General features: G+C 38.3%; 4 protein-coding genes across 4 annotated transcripts; 2 read left to right on the forward strand and 2 right to left on the reverse strand.

Moving 5' to 3' along the window:
• Window positions 1–595: 595 nt before the first annotated feature.
• Window positions 596–1,681, forward strand: LOC120822738 (olfactory receptor 2AT4-like). Its single transcript, XM_040182601.2, has one exon. It carries the CDS (start codon window positions 656–658, stop codon window positions 1,664–1,666), a length of 1,011 nt encoding a protein of 336 aa, XP_040038535.2. The 5' UTR covers window positions 596–655; the 3' UTR covers window positions 1,667–1,681.
• Window positions 1,682–4,091: 2,410 nt separating this feature from the next.
• Window positions 4,092–5,495, forward strand: LOC120822557 (olfactory receptor 2AT4-like). The gene has a single exon (XM_040182332.2). It carries the CDS (start codon window positions 4,416–4,418, stop codon window positions 5,424–5,426), a length of 1,011 nt encoding a protein of 336 aa, XP_040038266.2. The 5' UTR covers window positions 4,092–4,415; the 3' UTR covers window positions 5,427–5,495.
• Window positions 5,496–9,551: 4,056 nt separating this feature from the next.
• On the reverse strand, window positions 9,552–10,862 carry LOC120822869 (olfactory receptor 8G17-like). Its single transcript, XM_040182819.2, has one exon. It carries the CDS (start codon window positions 10,860–10,862, stop codon window positions 9,885–9,887), a length of 978 nt encoding a protein of 325 aa, XP_040038753.2. The 3' UTR covers window positions 9,552–9,884.
• A 2,848-nt stretch (window positions 10,863–13,710) lies between these two features.
• Window positions 13,711–14,877, reverse strand: LOC120822989 (olfactory receptor 1F1-like). The gene has a single exon (XM_040183020.2). The coding sequence runs from the start codon at window positions 14,875–14,877 to the stop codon at window positions 13,882–13,884; it is 996 nt and encodes a 331-aa protein (XP_040038954.2). The 3' UTR covers window positions 13,711–13,881.
• Between the last annotated feature and the right edge of the window lie 2,872 nt (window positions 14,878–17,749).

Raw genomic sequence — 17,749 nt, forward strand, 5'->3', positions numbered from 1 at the left:
TGAGTGGCGACGTCATTGTAAGCTCTCACATTGACTGGCCTCTAATTTATGCAGATGTTTGTTTAATGAAAAAGTTATTGTATTTGTAGAATTATTAGTGCACTGCAGAAACATATCCATAATCCAGAAATTGTGTGAGCAGCGGGTGTACTTTGTTTTGTTTAGATAACCTTTCCATATTTTAAAATGAGCGTTGCACGAGGCTCGACTGCTTAATTATTCAAAAGAATCCTCAGTTTTGTTTTGATGGATCAATTATTGCATCAATAGAGTCTTGTTAAATGATGTCCCCTGAGCAACAGCTGAAAGCTTTATCTCAAGAGATCAATGAGGAACGTATATTTTTCACCGTACACAGTTCAGACACATGGACATCGGTTTGTTGCTCTTAGACTCAGCATCAAATCAAGCTGCTGCTGAACAACCACTGAGAGAACATCAGGTACGACGCTTATGCTGATTGTTTTTTAGCACATGTAGATATATGTGAACTTACTGGTGTTGCATATTGCTATGTTTTCATGTGCTTAGTCAAGAGGAAGAACATTTAATCATGTGTTTTATTGTCACTGTTGAGGTTTAATGTGTAATAACTTGATTTTACTGTTCTGTAGACTGTGGAGCTTTTAAGCAGAGGCTTTCCTCCAGTTCAACTATGACTTTTCTCAGGACTTCTTTAAACAACTCTCTCATCATTCGTCCTCCAGGCTTCTACATAGTCGGATTTGAGACATTACCCTTCATTAGTGTCTACTTCATCTTTCTATCGTTTGTTTACGTGGTTACAGTGATGTTCAACAGTTTGGTGATCTATGTCATTGCTTTCAATCAGTGCTTACATTCTCCAAAATTTCTGGCTGTGATCAACCTCGCAGTAATTGATATAGTCCTCAACACGACTACTATTCCTGGCATGGTAAAGATATTCCTCGTTAAGGACAATTTCATTCCATTCAACTTGTGTTTGGTACAAATGTTCTCCTACTATTGTTCTTTAGGTCTGGAGTCATTTGCACTTGCTATACTTGCCTACGACAGGTTGATTGCAATATGTTTACCTCTGCGTCACAACTCAGTCAACACTTTGCAGAGCATGTCTTGTATTATTGGCTTTACTTGGTCTTTTTCTGTGGGAGTAACAGCATTTTCAACAGGTATAATGACTCAACTCTCATTTTGTAAATCTGTCAGAGTGTTCAGCTATTTCTGTGACTATGCACCTGTGTTCAGACTTGCCTGTAACGATTACACAATGCAGTGGTCTGCAGCCTCTTTTCTCTCCTTCATGATACTCGGAGGACCCTTTGTTTTTATCATCCTGTCTTATGTCACTATCCTGGTGACAGTGTTTAGAATGAGATCTTTGGACAGTCGAGTTAAAGCTCTTGCCACTTGTGGTGAGCATGTCATCCTTGTTGCTGTATTTTATGTTCCTATTATCACTATTTTCACTCTTGGGTTTTTTCTGCGTCTGACTGACCCGGACCAGCGTGTGCTTAGCCTGTCGCTGGCCTCTTGCATCCCACCCTGCATCAATCCAATAGTCTATTCTTTGAAAACCAAAGAGATCAAAATGAGAGCCGTGGCCCTTGTGAGAAGAAATGTCATCGGCACGGACCAACGTAAGAGGAAACCTTTGAGGGTTGAAAAGTCTTTCAGGCTCTAACGTTTTTTTGGTGTCAAAAGCGATGGCTCTTTTTGTTCCCACATTGTTTTTCATTGGAACAGGTTTAATGAAGCCGCTGTGACTTTACACATGTTCTGTCCTAGTCTGTTACCCTTTAACTTAACCTGAACACAACCTATACTCAAATAATTTGTCTCTGCTATGGATACAACAATACCCGGGTCAAGGCCCTTAGACTATTACTGCAGGAAGAACTATTATTAACGGGAACACTGAGGAGAACGGACTTTGAAACAGGATCCACATGTAGCGTTTACAGCTTCAAATTAACTTAGAATTGTCTACTTAACCTCTAAAACTAAAACTAATCTTTAGGTGTCGCATCTGGATATTTTAATCATCACCCTCTGCAAAGAATGTACATGACTTCATTTTTGTTCAGAAAATAAAGTTAATTTATGTCCATATATGTGAAGTATGATCCGCAGCAAAAATAATCTTGCCCTGGACTATTAAGTGTGTTTGTAGTGAAAGACAATTTGTAATTCATCAACCAACAGAAACTTAGCACAGTTTGCATCAATTTCTATATTTGCTGATAAGCGAAATGGGAGTACAGAAATGCTAAAAGCATGTTAGAGGTCATTTAAGAACATTGTCTCATTATAGTTTGTCCACCAGATAGCATTTGCATGCAGTCAGTACATATCGTGGTCACTGGTATATTGTTCATTTAACAGAATCTTAAATGACAATCATTTTTTCTTGTGACATATATATAGAGAGAAAGAGAGAGGGAGAGATTCTTTCATATTCACGTTTTTATTTGAACTTGAATAGTAATCTGCCGTTGAAAGATATTTTGATCCACGTTCTTTTTATTTCATTTTATATTTTATAAAGAAAGTGATTTAAGTGAACCAACCGCGTAAACAATATATGAACAGTTTGAACTCCCTTTGTGGTATTTGGCTTGACTGTCTCAGTGAGAAATTTCTGGTCAATAGTTCAGATCTCAACCTTCTTTCAAAATAACTTAACCAAGCTCAAATTAATATCAGGTAAATGTAAGATTTAAGGTGGATAAAAATTGTCCAATGGACATTCACAAACTCCATCCCACTATCATTATTCTTGTTTAACCTGCTCCTTCAATATGCCTCAGTGACTGAATGCACCAAGTTAAGAAAAATCTATCTCATCAGTTAAAGGATTATCTGTCCAAAATAACATTAAAAAAATATCTCCCTCTACCAAAATTTAAAATGCGATCTACATTTTCTAGAAGCACTATGAGGTGTCTGTGATCTTCTATGAACGATGCCAAGCTTCACCACTATAACATGAGCTAGTGACTCCAAAGAGCACTAAGTATTTAGATGACAGTCAACGTTTTCTTTGAGAGAAATGACAAAGTTTGTCAGAAAGCCCTGAAGACGTCATGACAAAGCTAAGCTAAATTAAAACTGTAAATTTAAGTCAGTGATTTAAACAGCAAAAAAGGCCTACATATTAATCAATCCTAAAATTTGCGACAACAAAATAAGATATTTAGTCATTCAGAGGATGTTGAATTTAAGATTTGTCACCTGATTTATGAAAAAAAAAGCACCAGAGGAGATTCAGATTGTCTTTTCTCTTGCGACCAATCTTATGTTAGTTAAAAGGTGCATTGGACATTATTAATTTCAAACTTAAGCGTTAAAAATGTGTTTGTCACTGCAAAGGTCATTAAACAGCATCCACTGGTGATTGCATCATTAACTGGGCTCATTAGAACAACTGTGTTCCATCTCACCAATGATAAACGCACACTGGTGGTACATTACGCCACACATAGCTACTGCAATGAAAGCACATGGGTTTGTTCCTGTTGATCCACTTTGCACAAACACTGTACACAAAATGTCATGTATATTCTTATACTTCTGTAATAGAAACACACATTTCATGTGCTATAATCATTTCTCTGGACTCAAACTATGGCCTCGTTAATGATGAATTTATCCGTAAAAACAAGCTTCACAAAGCACTTTTTAAGTGCTTCTTCTTGTAAATAGTGAAGTTCGGTCCGTCTAAGTCGGGGACATATTAATTCAAAAATGCTTGTTGCTACTAAACCGTGTCAGAAGCCATCAGTGAGTGGTGCCGTCAGTGACGTCATTGTGAGCTCTGTGTCACATTGATACTATTTAACTGACCTCTGATTCATGCAGATGTTTGTTTAATGGCATAAAGTTATTGTATTCAGTGCTACTGCAACATTGTATCCATGATCCAGAAATCGTGTAAGCAGTCGGTATACTTTGTTTTGTCTGAATAACCTTTAATCTATCTGTATTTTAAAATGAGCGTTGCACGAGGCACAAGTAATGAAAACAACCCTCAGTTTTGTTTTGATGGATCAATTATTGCATCAATAGAGTCTTGTTAAATTATGTCCCATGAGCAACAGCTGAAAGCTTTATCTCAAGAGATCAATGAGGAACGTATATTTTTCACCGTACACAGTTCAGACACATAGACATCGGTTTGTTGCTCTTAGACTCAGCATCAAATCAAGCTGCTGCTGAACAACCACTGAGAGAACATCAGGTACGACGCTTATGCTGATTGTTTTTAGCACATGTAGATATATGTGAACTTACTGGAATACGTGTTGCATATTGCTATGTTTTCATGTGCTTAGTGAAGTGTTGTGTCGTCACTGGTTTTATGTGTAATAACTTGATTTCACTGTTCTGTAGACTGTGGAGCTTTTAAGCAGAGGCTTTCCTCCAGTTCAACTATGACTTTTCTCAGGACTTCTTTAAACAACTCTCTCATCATTCGTCCTCCAGGCTTCTACATAGTCGGATTTGAGACATTACCCTTCATTAGTGTCTACTTCATCTTTCTATCGTTTGTTTACGTGGTTACAGTGATGTTCAACAGTTTGGTGATCTATGTCATTGCTTTCAATCACTGCTTACATTCTCCAAAATTTCTGGCTGTGATCAACCTCGCAGTAATTGATGTAGTCCTCAACACGACTACTATTCCTGGCATGGTAAAGATATTCCTTGTTAAGGACAATTTCATTCCATTCAACTTGTGTTTGGTACAAATGTTCTCCTACTATTGTTTTGCATCTATGGAGTCATTTGCACTTGCTATACTTGCCTACGACAGGTTGATTGCAATATGTTTCCCTTTACGTCACAACTCAGTCAACACTTTGCAGAGCATGTCTTGTATTATTGGCTTTACTTGGTCTTTTTCTGTGGGAGTAACAGCATTTTCAACAGGTATATTGACTCAACTCTCATTTTGTAAATCTGTCAGAGTGTTCAGCTATTTCTGTGACTATGCACCTGTGTTCAGACTTGCCTGTAACGATTACACAATGCAGTGGTCTGCAGCCTCTTTTCTCTCCTTCATGATACTCGGAGGACCCTTTGTTTTTATCATCCTGTCTTATGTCACTATCCTGGTGACAGTGTTTAGAATGAGATCTTTGGACAGTCGAGTTAAAGCTCTTGCCACTTGTGGTGAGCATGTCATCCTTGTTGCTGTATTTTATGTTCCTATCATCACTATTTTCACTCTTGGGTTTTTTCTGCGTCTGACTGACCCGGACCAGCGTGTGCTTAGCCTGTCGCTGGCCTCTTGCATCCCACCCTGCATCAATCCAATAGTCTATTCTTTGAAAACCAAAGAGATCAAAATGAGAGCCGTGGCCCTTGTGAGAAGAAATGTCATCGGCACGGACCAACGTAAGAGGAAACCTTTGAGGGTTAAAAAGTCTTTCAGGCTCTAACAACATGGGTGTTTTTGTTCCCACATTGTTTTTCATTGGAACAGGTTTAATGAAGCCGCTGTGACTTTACACATGTTCTGTCCTAGTCTGTTACCCTTTAACTTAACCTAAACACAACCTATACTCAAATAATTTGTCTCTGCTACCGATACAACAATACCCGGGTCAAGGCCCTCAGACTATTACTGCAGGAAGAACTATTGTTAATGGGAACACTGAGGAGAACGGACTTAAACACAGGATCCACATGTAGCTTTTACAGCTTGAAAATTACTAAGAATTGTCTACTTAACCCCTAAAACTGAAACTAATCTTGAAGTGTCCCATCTGGATATTTTAATCAACACCCTCTGCAAAGAATGTACATGACCTCATTTTTGTTCAGAAAATAAAGTTAATTCATGTCCATATATGTGAAGTATGATCCGCAGGAAAAAGAATCCTGACGTAGACTATTGAGTGTGTTTCTAGTGAAAAGACAATTTGTGATTCATCAACCAATAGAAACTTAGCAGATACTGTTTGTATCAATTTCTATCTGACCACCAGAGAGCATTTGCATGCAGTCAGTACATATTTTGGTCACTAGTGTGTTATTTATTTAATAAAATCTTAAAGAACAATAATTTTTTGTTGTGACATATGCCAAGCGACTCCAAAGAGCACTAAGTATTTAGTTAATGTTTTCTTCGTGAGAAATGACAAAGTTAGTCACAAAGCCCGGAGGACGTCACAACAACAAAGGTAATCTAAATTAAAACTGAATTTAAGTCAGTTACGTGTCAGTACTGTCTGTTTTCCCCTTCAGGTGCCAATCTGGCTGCACCTGCGTTCCTGAAGGGAGCAGGCCAATCACCTGAGTGGGCCTTGCTGTTAAAAGGAAGATTGAAAAGTTCTGAGAATGGCGTCCTTTTCGTTGTAATGCACGCACTGCCACCACACCACACGACGTGCAGGTTTGTGGTGAGAGGTTGAGCACAGTAGGCAAGTCTGGAGTGCCCTGTACATTTGTACACTCCCGTAGGTACTTTGTGTCTTGAAGCATTAGGTTATTAGTTGGTGCTCCCTCTGTATTTTGGTGGGCGGTATTAGAGAATTAAGGGAAGCCATTTTGTTTGTTTCTTTCCCAGAGGTAGTTAGCTAGGCCTGATTTTGTTATCTTAATTTGTTTGGCACAGCCACAACTGTCGCAACCTCTCCCACTTAATAGAAGCTTTGTATTTGTTTTGTTAAACATGTGTAAATAAATCTTATTTAAAAACCGCTACTCCGTAACCGTAACTTTTGTCTCTTCACATAATGTTTGACTGTCCTGTGTTCGTCCCCCCCCATGCCACCTACACAGTCCCAAAAAGAGGACATAACAGTGATTTAAATCCCAAAAAAGACCTACGTGTTTATAAATCATAAACTTTACGACAACAAAATGAGATATTTAGTCAGTCAGAGGATGTTGAATTTAAGACTTGTCACCTGATTTATGAAAAAAAAAAGCACCAGAGGAGATTCAGATTGTCTTTTTTCTTGCGACCAATCTTACGTTAGTTAATAGGTGTATTGGAGATTATTTATTTCAAATGTAAGCGTTAAGTTGTATTTGTATTCATTAGAACAACTTTGTTTTGTCTCACCAATGATAAATGCACACTGGTGGTACATCACGCCACACATAGCTCCTGCAATGAAAGCACATGTGTCGTGTAGGGCTCCTAACTTTGCCCTTTTAGTTTAGATCTCCGGGGAGCACAATCACCAGACTGAAGGATTTGGAAAAACCCTTATTATAATAATTCTTACCAATAAAGGGAGCATTGACTTCTGGGCAGGAGGAGTTATTGGTTTAGCCCGTGCCCTCACATACATGACCATGATTTTAGCCAGGCTACTATACCCACTCCAACAACACAGCACCCCAAAGTGCACAACACGTCAGCTCTATAGCACATTAAATGCACAGTAATTCATAGTACAATTATCCGCCCAACAATTCAATAACTAATAAATGGCACGGCAGTTCATGGCAAGAATAATTTGTCCTCTGCCTTTTTTTGGTGTCAGTTATTTTTAATATTGCTTAATGACTCTAAAAACACATTCAGTTGGCCAAATCTAAAATTTATATTAATTCCTACTTGACAGATTGTTTGTTGATTGTACTTTAAGATTTTGTGCATTAAATGTTTGCAATTTAATCTCTGTGTTCTCTGATTTTTGTTCGGGGAAAGAATTGTCTCTCATTTTAAGGAAGCTAGAACAAGCAAAGCTAAAACTTCTTATCATTCACTTATGGCGCTTTGTAAGATGGGGCAGTTTCAATGTATTATCAGCTTCACAAGAACAATATTAATGCGCACATCCATCAGGATGGAATCCAACAGTAAAAGTTTTGGTTTAAGTGAAGTCATTCAGTCATTATTTATTTTATGTGGATTGTTTGTGTGAAAGTCAATAACCACCATTTTCTGGTCATGTCCATACGGTTGTGAAGAAAAACAAAAATAACATAATGAAGACTGGAGAATTGTTATTTCACTAAACCGCTAGTACAAATGGCATCGTTTGCCTTAAAATATTTTGTGTTAACTGTTGTTGAGAGTCAACTGAATGTCGGGAGATTTCAATCAGAAAATCCACAATTCTCGGAACACGATTGACACCCTCCAGGGTTTAAAAAAACAAAACACTGTGTTTGTGTGCGTGTGCGTGTGTGTGTGTGTGTGTGTGTGTGTGTGTGTGTGTGTGTGTGTGTGTGTGTGTGTGTGTGTGTGTGGTAGGAATCCCTCCCAGATTGTTCTGGGGGGTTGGAGACTCAATTCGGTTGTGGGAACTACAACATTAAATAATAGTATTATGATCATTGCCTGCCCTCTGGTGGATGTATGCGTGCATTGCAATAGCACTTGTACAACAGTTATTAATGTACAACAGTTGGCCTTCTGGTCGTTCATAAAACTGTATTGTCAATTATTGTGTCTAGTTCAAGAGTATATGCTTACTTGTGAATATCATCTGTTGGACTACTTCATTTCAGCATACTTTAAAGGCAAAATGAATGTTAGCACTCACTGTGGCTCCAACAACGCAAAATAATATCCCTCTACTTTGCTGTGGGTTTCATGTCACTCAGCAGTGAACAGTACAAGCTCAACAAACATCAATACTATGCTGGGATAACACATAAAAATGGAATCTCTGACTTTACACATGAAAGATAAATCTGATACCGTTCTGCATTCGCTCTGTTGTCGGAAGCCACTTCAAAAGCATAGACCCTTGGTATATTTTCATCCATCTGAAAGTGCGTACAACATAAATAATCTTATCTTCAGCCATTTTACCGCCGTTTAAGACCAAGCACTTATGCTTAACTTGTTAGCCTTTACTGTGGTTCCCCAAAGCGTAGCTGTATGGCCACTGGCAACGAAATACGGTCGTGATATAAACAGCAACACGTCCTGTGTCTCTTTTGTGTGTATACAGTGGATTTCAACTGAAATCCATTATTCTCATATACTCCAAGTACAAACCACTAGATGGTGCAAGCCTACTACCTATAATTGCAGAGTCCTGCGTGTTTGATTTTCAACCTAGAGTTTTGACTGCCTGTTTTTTTATCAAAGTGATTACATCATAATAATTTGTCATCCTTTTCCAAGATTTTTAAAAAAAAAATAATTTCCATTTAGATGTGGTTACCTTTTTTATGCACTACAGGGATTTTTTCAAACCTTTATTTTATGATTTCCTATATTAAAAAAATATTTGGCAACACAGCCACAGTCCTCAAAGTGTGTATATAAGTCAGAACAATTTATCTATGTTGTGTTTTTCACAAACAACGATCAAAAGAAAACATAAATAATACACTGTAAAACATGCAAAAATGTATGAGAACAATTTTAATATATTAAAGATGCATTAAAGAAGGAAGAATAAAATACACAATAAAAACATGAATTAATAGCAGGCGTAGATCATGAATTTTAAGTTACGTTTAAGTTTGTCTTAATATCTGCTGACCGCGTAACGGTCTGAAAGTCATCCTGTCAAATGATATGAATCTTTGCTTGAAAATAGCAAAACGTCTGATCACTGTAACAGATCAAACTCAAGATAAGATTCCAAACTAAATTTCATGTTTATGTAGACTTACCAAATGTCTCTATGAGTGCCCAACCGAAAGGATGTGTAAACTCTCTCACCATTTATTACAGAATAAACACCTTGATGATGTTTTGAATAGGAGATTGTTGTATAGTATTGCTACTGAAGTAATATGAAATACAAACAACTGATGTGGTTTGGTCACATTGCAATGTACAGTAAATAAAACATCACCACTCTTAATCTTTCATCAAAGTAGAATAATAGTGCCTCTGAATGACAGGTAAATAGAGAAAGGTCATAAATATTTATTTTAACACTCCTACATGTTTCATTATAGCAGTGATAAAGAGTTCACCATTTTGTCGTGTTGTTGATCCTGCTTCTTTTACAAATCTTCTTGATAGAGATAATCACTTCTTCTGTTTTTAAAGAGTATATAATAGGATTGAGCAGAGCTGGTATGACGTGTGTCATAGATGAGTTTATGATCCTTGCATTAGGATGGATGTAGGAGGTCACTGATGCTATGTTGGTGCCCATAATCGGTAGGAAGAAAATAGCCACAAGAATCAGATGAGAAGTACAAGTTTTGGACGCTTTGAGTCTTTCTTCTCTTGTTACGATCCTGCTCAGCGCTACGGAAATGCAAACATATGTCAATGCTATTATTATTAAAGGAATACAGAGGACCAGAACAAAAGCAACGTACGCCATTATGTAATTAAAAGAAATGTCATTACAGGCCAGAAGAAACACTGGAGCATGATCACAGTAAATGCTGTTTACCACCAAAGACCTGCAAAAGGAGAGGCGGTCAATAGACCTGACAATAAATACAAGTAGAAGGAAAAAGAAAGCCCACAAAAAAAGCAGCATGGAAGCAATAACTGGCTTAGTCACAATACTGTGGTATCTCAAAGGAAAGCAGATGGCTATGAATCGGTCGTATGCCATTGTGACAAGTGTCCATGACTGAATACATACAAAGAAAAGAATAAAGAACATTTGACTCAAACAAGCCTCATAGGCCATGTATCTCCTGTCAAACACCAGTGTGTCTAGGAGCTTTGGGATGAGAGCAGTGCTCCCACACAAATCTGTAAAAGCCAGGTTAACGACAATCAAGTATTTGGGAGTATGAAGAGTCTTGACAAGGTAAATGATTGACAGAAGGAAGGTATTTCCAAGAACAGTTATGATATAGGAGAAACAGAGGAAGACATAGTAATACTTAATGTGAGGGACGTTGGAAAAACCACTGAGATAGAATTTGGCCGGGCGAACAAATGTGTCATTAAAATTGGAAACAGCTTTCTCCTCCAGAGTCATTATGAGTATATTTTTTCCTGGATATAGAAAGAGAAAACAAGATTAATAAGAGTATGCAACGGCAGATAGAAACTACTGAAACCAAACTCACGCAGCATCAAGTGTGCAGGTCACCAGAGTGAGTTGAGCTGTGAGAGACGCGTCATTTATATCCCACTTTGAAACACAAGTGGCGGCGTCACATGTTCAGTCAAGGAGTGACTGTCTCATAGTTTGGTAATTTAATGGGTTGATGCAGTTGACTCAGTTAACTTAAGTCGCCAGGATAACTGATTACCATGATAAGAAAATATGTTTGTTTGCATCTACACAGAAAAAGTCTGTGTTCATTTTCCGGTGTTAGGCAAAAGTGTTGACGCGCAGAGTTGAAATCATACTGCAAAAAGTTGATTCAACTGTTACAGAGTCAATTGTACGAAAGAGCTGTAGTCATTATTCAGTGTCAAGAACTTGGGTTTTTAACTCTACAGACTGTATTTAACACTGATCAGATTTATTTGTGACACGCATTTAACACTTGTATAATTGTTAACACTTGAGTGTTGAGGGTTGATTTAACACTGACAAGATTGGGCCAATATAAACACCAGCTTAGAGTTCAAATTTAATCTCAGTCAATTTGACTCTCTGAAATTTGCTGTGTATAATCAGTATAGCAAAAAGAATAATCTAGAAAAGTGCTCTCAGTAGAGTGCAGATATGCACCAGGTGTGTCTCATCATCGCAGTTTCACAGGTCAGTTTCACAGGTGCGCCCGCCACCTGAATAGTTTATTTATGCTTCAGGTGCAGCATTTCTCAGTCAAACTTTCCATAAGTTCACAATAAAAATGTTGCAGCAGAATTCTGATATGAAAGAGCCCGGTAAAACATCCAAGCATTTGGATTATACTGTAATGCAGCAATTCCCAAAGTGTGGAGCGCGAATTGGTACTGCAGGTGGGCAATAAATAAAATAAACAATAAATAAATTAAATGTTTTTAATTTTCAATTTTGAAAAGTTTGAAATTAATATGAAAATATTTATGATTTAGATTACGTGTTATTCTTTTATCTGACCTATTTTTGAGCCATTCGCTCGAAACGGCTGCTCTTGTCCGCCTGTCGTTATTCAACAAAAGGCGCCCCCAAACAAAACAATGTCAAATGGGGCGCCCTCCAAATGGGGGGGGGGGGGGGAACAGCAGGCAAGAAACCACGGACAAGAAACAAGAAACCACGGACATCCACGACAAAAGACAATGACGCGACAAGTGACACAAGAGACACACGGCTTAAATACACAAGGGAGGTGCAGGTGATTGGACACAGGTGGAAACGATCACAGGGGATGACGGGACAAGGCAGGAAGTGAAGTTACCCGGGGACACGAGTGGCAGAAAACTACAAAATACAACAGGAAGTGAACCACACCGTGACAGCTGTAATGTAATACTAGAAAAGGGATTATAGTATGACAGTAGTCCAAAACCTTCCTCTTCCATCCACTAGTTACAAAACGTTAAAATGAGGGAGGTCGTAATACAATATAGTAAAAGCCAAAGCGCAGGGGCATCAATGTGTAACGTCACAATGTCTGTGCCTGCTTCTTACACGCAATATATGGACTCTCCCCTCGTATACACCATGGACCACATGTAAAGATGGACGACATGACAGATCCGAAAAAAGTGAAGCCCAAAAATATTGATTGCCCCTTGGGGTCTGGCAGTAGCAGAGGTCTTAAATTGCACACTGCCAAACTAAAGAGGTCAAATATACTTCTGATAATAATAATAATTAAGGTAGTTCTTATCTTGTCTATGTTCTAGTGCTGATTTCATATTGTATAAATTAGGCATTTTATTCCATAAAAGAGGATGAGACGTGATGATTGATCCTGTTATTCCCTTCTTTAGGTAACCTAGTTGTAGAGCTAAATGCTCTGCAATTATTTGTAAATTAATTACTGAATAGATGGAATGTACCTTGAACTTTTACTAACATCACGATTCTCTGTAGTAGAAGACAATCTTAAAACATACGGAAATATTTTGGCTTCACCATTTGTACTGAGGAAGCAGAGACACGTCATCCAGTCCACACTACACACACACAGACACCGCGTTGACAAGTTGTTATTAAGTGGGTATTTTATTTATTATTTCTTTTTTATTCTAATCTTTGATATTTTTTATTAAAAATTCAAATTGGATGGTTGGTTGAAGCTAAAAGAATTATAATTGAATTCAGTCTCACAGATCAGGAAGCATGTTTTAATACAGTCAGTAGCAGATACAAAATGACATTCTAAATTAATCGTGATGCAAAAAAACAACCCAGTCTCACAGCAAAATGTGTAATAGCGACGTTGGTCCAACGTAGTATTGTCACAATTTCTCCTCAAAATTGTGACAATACTACATTTTATTTGCAACTAGGTCACGTGACTATCAGGTTTCCCTCAGATAAAAAAAGAAAATGGCGGACTGTCTGTTATCTGTGAAAAACACAATATTTTAAGAAAGCATCAGCATTTGTATGCATTTCGATGGCATTTCTAGTATGCGTTATATTTCCATAATCTTCTATCAGAGAATGTAGAAGACCTTCCGTTTATTAGTTTCTAGTGACCTAGTTGCAAGGCAATGTAAATAAATGGGCCAAATGAAACATAGTATTTTCACAATTTTGTGGAGGAATCAGGACAATACTACGCTGGACCACCGTATTACACATTTTGCTGTGAGACTGGGTTGAAAAAAACAAATAATAATAATAATTTCAGATTTTTTATTCTGTAATCTAAAAAACAAAAACATTAACCAGATAATTAATAATTACCAGCATATAAAAAAAAACAATAAAACAAAGATCTGTACAATTATTTAATCCACTTTTTACAGGTATCTACATTTTCTTTCATTACATTTGATGTCTTTGTAGAGAAACAAGTTGATTTTGATTGTGTTGATTACCTCAATGATTGGTCTCACAATTCATAATCAATTTAAAAAAAATGTATGACATCATAAATGATTTACAGCGAATGAGTCATGTTAGGGGTGCATTTCTTTATCATTTTGGATTTTCTTCTGATTTTCAATAACTTTTTAACAGATTTTTTGATTTCTTGTGTCTGCAGGACATAAATGATTGGGTTCAATGTGGGAGGAAGAATACAAGTCAAAGACAAGTTCATGATCCTGGCATTTGGATTGATTTTTTCCATCAGAGTAAATGTGATTAACACTGGAATGAAATATATTGCCACCAATGAGAGATGAGCTGTGCATGTTCTAAAAGCTTTCAGACCTTCCTGAACAGTTGCCACTTTAGCCAAAGTACAGCCAATATATAGATAACTTAACAAAATAAAAATGAATGGAAGCCAAAAAATAAGAACAGGGAACAGACAACTAAGAACATAGTTGGGAAAATTGTCATTGCAGGCCAGCCTGTATATCTGACCATGGTCACAGAAATAACTGTTAATAGCCACAGACCTGCAGAAGGAAAGTCTGGTAATAAGACCAACTGCAATTAGTACAGCAGTTGTAGCAAACACCCAGAAAAAGGCAATCAAAGACAGCATGAACCTGTGAGTCACCTTCACTTGATAGTGCAGAGGGTGGATGATGGCAATTAATCTGTCATAGGAGAGTGCAAGAAGATTAAATGATTGCATGCAAAGGAAGGTGTAGCTGAAAAAAAGGAAAGTCAAGCAGTCGTTGTAGGAGATGTAGCGATGGTTAAACAGAAAGATGTCAAGAAGCTTCGGCATCAGAGTAGAGCTACCCAACAAGTCCACAAATGCTAAGTTAAAAACTGCAATATATTTAGGAGTTCTCAGATTATGATCCAAGTATATTACTGCCATCACAACTGTATTTCCAAGCACTGAAACAATATAAACAAAACAGAGAAAGACGTAGTAATGTTTCATCTCCTGGATGCCGGATAAACCACTTATTACAAAATATGCAGGACGCACAAACGTGATGTTTTCCCCGAGTGCTGAGTTGAATAAGTTCATTGTAAAGGTATCTACATCTCAGTTGTATATATCGTAAAGTTACCTCTTCTGAGCTCAGCACCAGCACCTCGTTGCGTCTCTTTCTCTGGAGGCAGAGCTCTGTCAAGCTTTAAAGGATTATCTTATCTTAACTGTTCCAACAGGAGTGGCAACTCAGAGAAGCTCTTTCCCCCTGTGTCTATTGTATGTGAGCAACTCATCATTAGACATTACAACAGTTTGTATCCATCTTAACTCCAATTCACTAGAGCATACCCTTATAGTAATGATATCTTAACTAACAATGTCAATGACCATGCCCCTGCTGATGAACATAACTATGAGCAACATAGAATCTCATAATCATCGCCTGAAGAGTTTGAGCCGATTGTTCAGCTGTCCGGCCACAACTTTACTGTTTTGGTTCACTGTAATCGATCTCCTAACTCTTAAAAACTCACTCGCTTGACTCTCCGATTCTCTGGCCCGGCCTCTTTCGTAATCAATCCAACTCTTAATGTTAATTACAGTGACGTTATTATTGTATTACAACGTGTTATTATAAAGTTGTGTATACATAGTATCTTATTGCATTATATAATAATTTCATGTTGTCATTCAACAATTTATTATGATTTTTCTTATTACCATGATTCTGCTATTACATCCTTTATTTATTTTCACCATAAAATTAAGGGAAAATCTTGTTCTTTCTCTCCACCAATGACTGGGTTCAGCATGGGAGGAAAAGCAGATGTCGGAAAAAGGTTTATGATCCTGGCATTTGGATGAATTTTTTCCATCTGGGTGTATGTGATCAATATTGGGATGAAATAGATTGACACTAGTGAGAGATTAGCTGTGCAGGTTTTAAAGGCCTTGTATCTTTCCTGAGCTGTGGCCACTAGACAAAGCATAACCAATACACACATAACTTAACAGGATGAATGAGAGTGGAAACCAAAGAACTAGAGTTGCTATGAATAAAGCAAAGAAATGGTTGTGTCACACCTGTATGTCAAGTTGGGTTTTTGTCCTGACTCCACGTTTGTTTTCGTGACTTTCTGTTTTATTTTGGAAATTAACTCCTCGTTTCAGGTTACTTGCCCTTCCTGATGTGTCACCAGTCTGATTGTCTTCCCTGATTCCTGATTGTGTCCACCTGTTCCCTCTTCCCCCATGTGTTCATATAGTCTGCGTCTCCCTTTGTCTTGTCACTGCATGAAAAGTGAGATTTTCGTCCCTGTAAACTTTCCGACAGTTTCCGACAATTTGCAACCCGCGCACGTCACGTTTGTCTGTGCCACAAATTGTCGGAAACGAACTATGATGTATGTGGAGAGCTAGCGGAGGTGGGAGTGGCCCTAAATAGCATATGAATGCAGCGAAACCGCGGGTGGCCGAGCCGAGCGGGCTTGAATATCCTTACTCCTTATTGGATGAAACCACAACTTTCAAACAAGAAAAATCACTCGTGATTGGCAGCAAAACCACACCTGGCCAGACCGGGCTTGAGTTTCCTTGCTCATGATTGGATGAAACCACAACTTTCAAACAAGTAAAATCACTGATTGGTTGGAAGATCTGTCGCTATAGGTCACCCGCCTCATTTTATTTATATATATTCATATTATGCTGTATATTCATTTCATTGTTATCCTATGTAGTGTGAGATGCATTTAGTGGTAAAAACATTCTGTAAACAATTGTCTTGTGCTAAAAGCCAGGTCGCAGTGGTTGACCCTGAGATGGAGAGAGATAGAAAGATTTAGGGTTTGCAGCTGTGTTTGGGGAAGGGAGTCATCTCACGGACCTTCGATCAGAGGAGCATTGTGTGTTACCCTCAGCTTCACCTGAGTTCTTATCTCAACTTGATTTGTGGCTTCTCGAAACTGGCGCTAAGAACTGTCTTCAAGTGCATAAAAACTCAGCGTTTTGACTGCTCGGGGACGCCATTACACAGAGTGCTGGAATACGTGCTGGTGTGTTGGACCTCCTGGTTGCAAGCAATAGTTAGAGCCATATATCTGCAGAGAATTGCTCATGTAATCTTTTTCTCTTCTAAATAAATGTTAAATTTTTGACTTTAATTGATCAACGTGCTGGATCCTTCTCATCAATCGACTCCCGAGAGGAGATCCCGACAGTAGGCTACCACACTATTACTAGGATACCATCTAGGACATTAATGAATTAATAGAGGAAATGATCATTTGCCAGGAACATGTTTATGCAAAGAAAGAGCTTTATTAACAACATACAAACAACAACTATATACAAAGTGAGGATCTGCCCACACTTGGGTAAAGGCGGTTTAAAAAATTACAGCTCAGTAAACTGTCCGTTTGCCTCCTCGGGGTTGTAGACTGTCACTGGCGGCGTGTTTTCCGAGGCAGGTCTGTTGTGCAGGCGCCTAGTGTGTGTGGCTCTGTATTTCTGAGTCGCCTCTAACCGGGACTGCAGCTTTGCACACAGTTCCGAGAGCTCAGGCCTACGAAATGGCGGCGACCGTACAATCCACCCTGAGACCCCACCAACAACACCATCCTCTTCGTCCGACATGAGCTCTACGGTGGCGGATTTCCAGAGTTCCACCGCGTCATCAGCCAGCACACTTTGTCCCGATTCCAGCAGCTGTAAAAACAACAATGAATTAGTACTGTGCGATGCGATGCGTACGGACACAACACATCTATCAATGCACCTGAAAAAAGTCAGCAAATAAACTCTTACCCTCTTTCTTCTCGCTTGACTCCGCGCTGAATTCTTCGCAGCTTCCGCCCGCAATGAGTGCTCCTGCGTACTGTCTCAAAATACAAGTCCGTCTTACAGGCGGCTGGAAAACAATTAAATAAGTGTGGTATGAATAAAAAAAAATCAAACGCAAGTCACA

This window comes from Gasterosteus aculeatus, chromosome 7 (assembly GCF_964276395.1).
Source record: "Gasterosteus aculeatus chromosome 7, fGasAcu3.hap1.1, whole genome shotgun sequence".
In the NCBI taxonomy this organism is placed as follows: Eukaryota; Metazoa; Chordata; class Actinopteri; order Perciformes; family Gasterosteidae; genus Gasterosteus; species Gasterosteus aculeatus.

What these genes read in the sequence shown, in the direction of transcription:
- LOC120822557 (XM_040182332.2), top strand. Translation starts at nt 4,416, where the DNA reads ATGACTTTTCTCAGGACTTCTTTAAACAACTCTCTCATCATTCGTCCT.
- LOC120822738 (XM_040182601.2), top strand. Translation starts at nt 656, where the DNA reads ATGACTTTTCTCAGGACTTCTTTAAACAACTCTCTCATCATTCGTCCT.
- LOC120822989 (XM_040183020.2), bottom strand. Translation starts at nt 14,877, where the DNA reads ATGAACTTATTCAACTCAGCACTCGGGGAAAACATCACGTTTGTGCGT.
- LOC120822869 (XM_040182819.2), bottom strand. Translation starts at nt 10,862, where the DNA reads ATGACTCTGGAGGAGAAAGCTGTTTCCAATTTTAATGACACATTTGTT.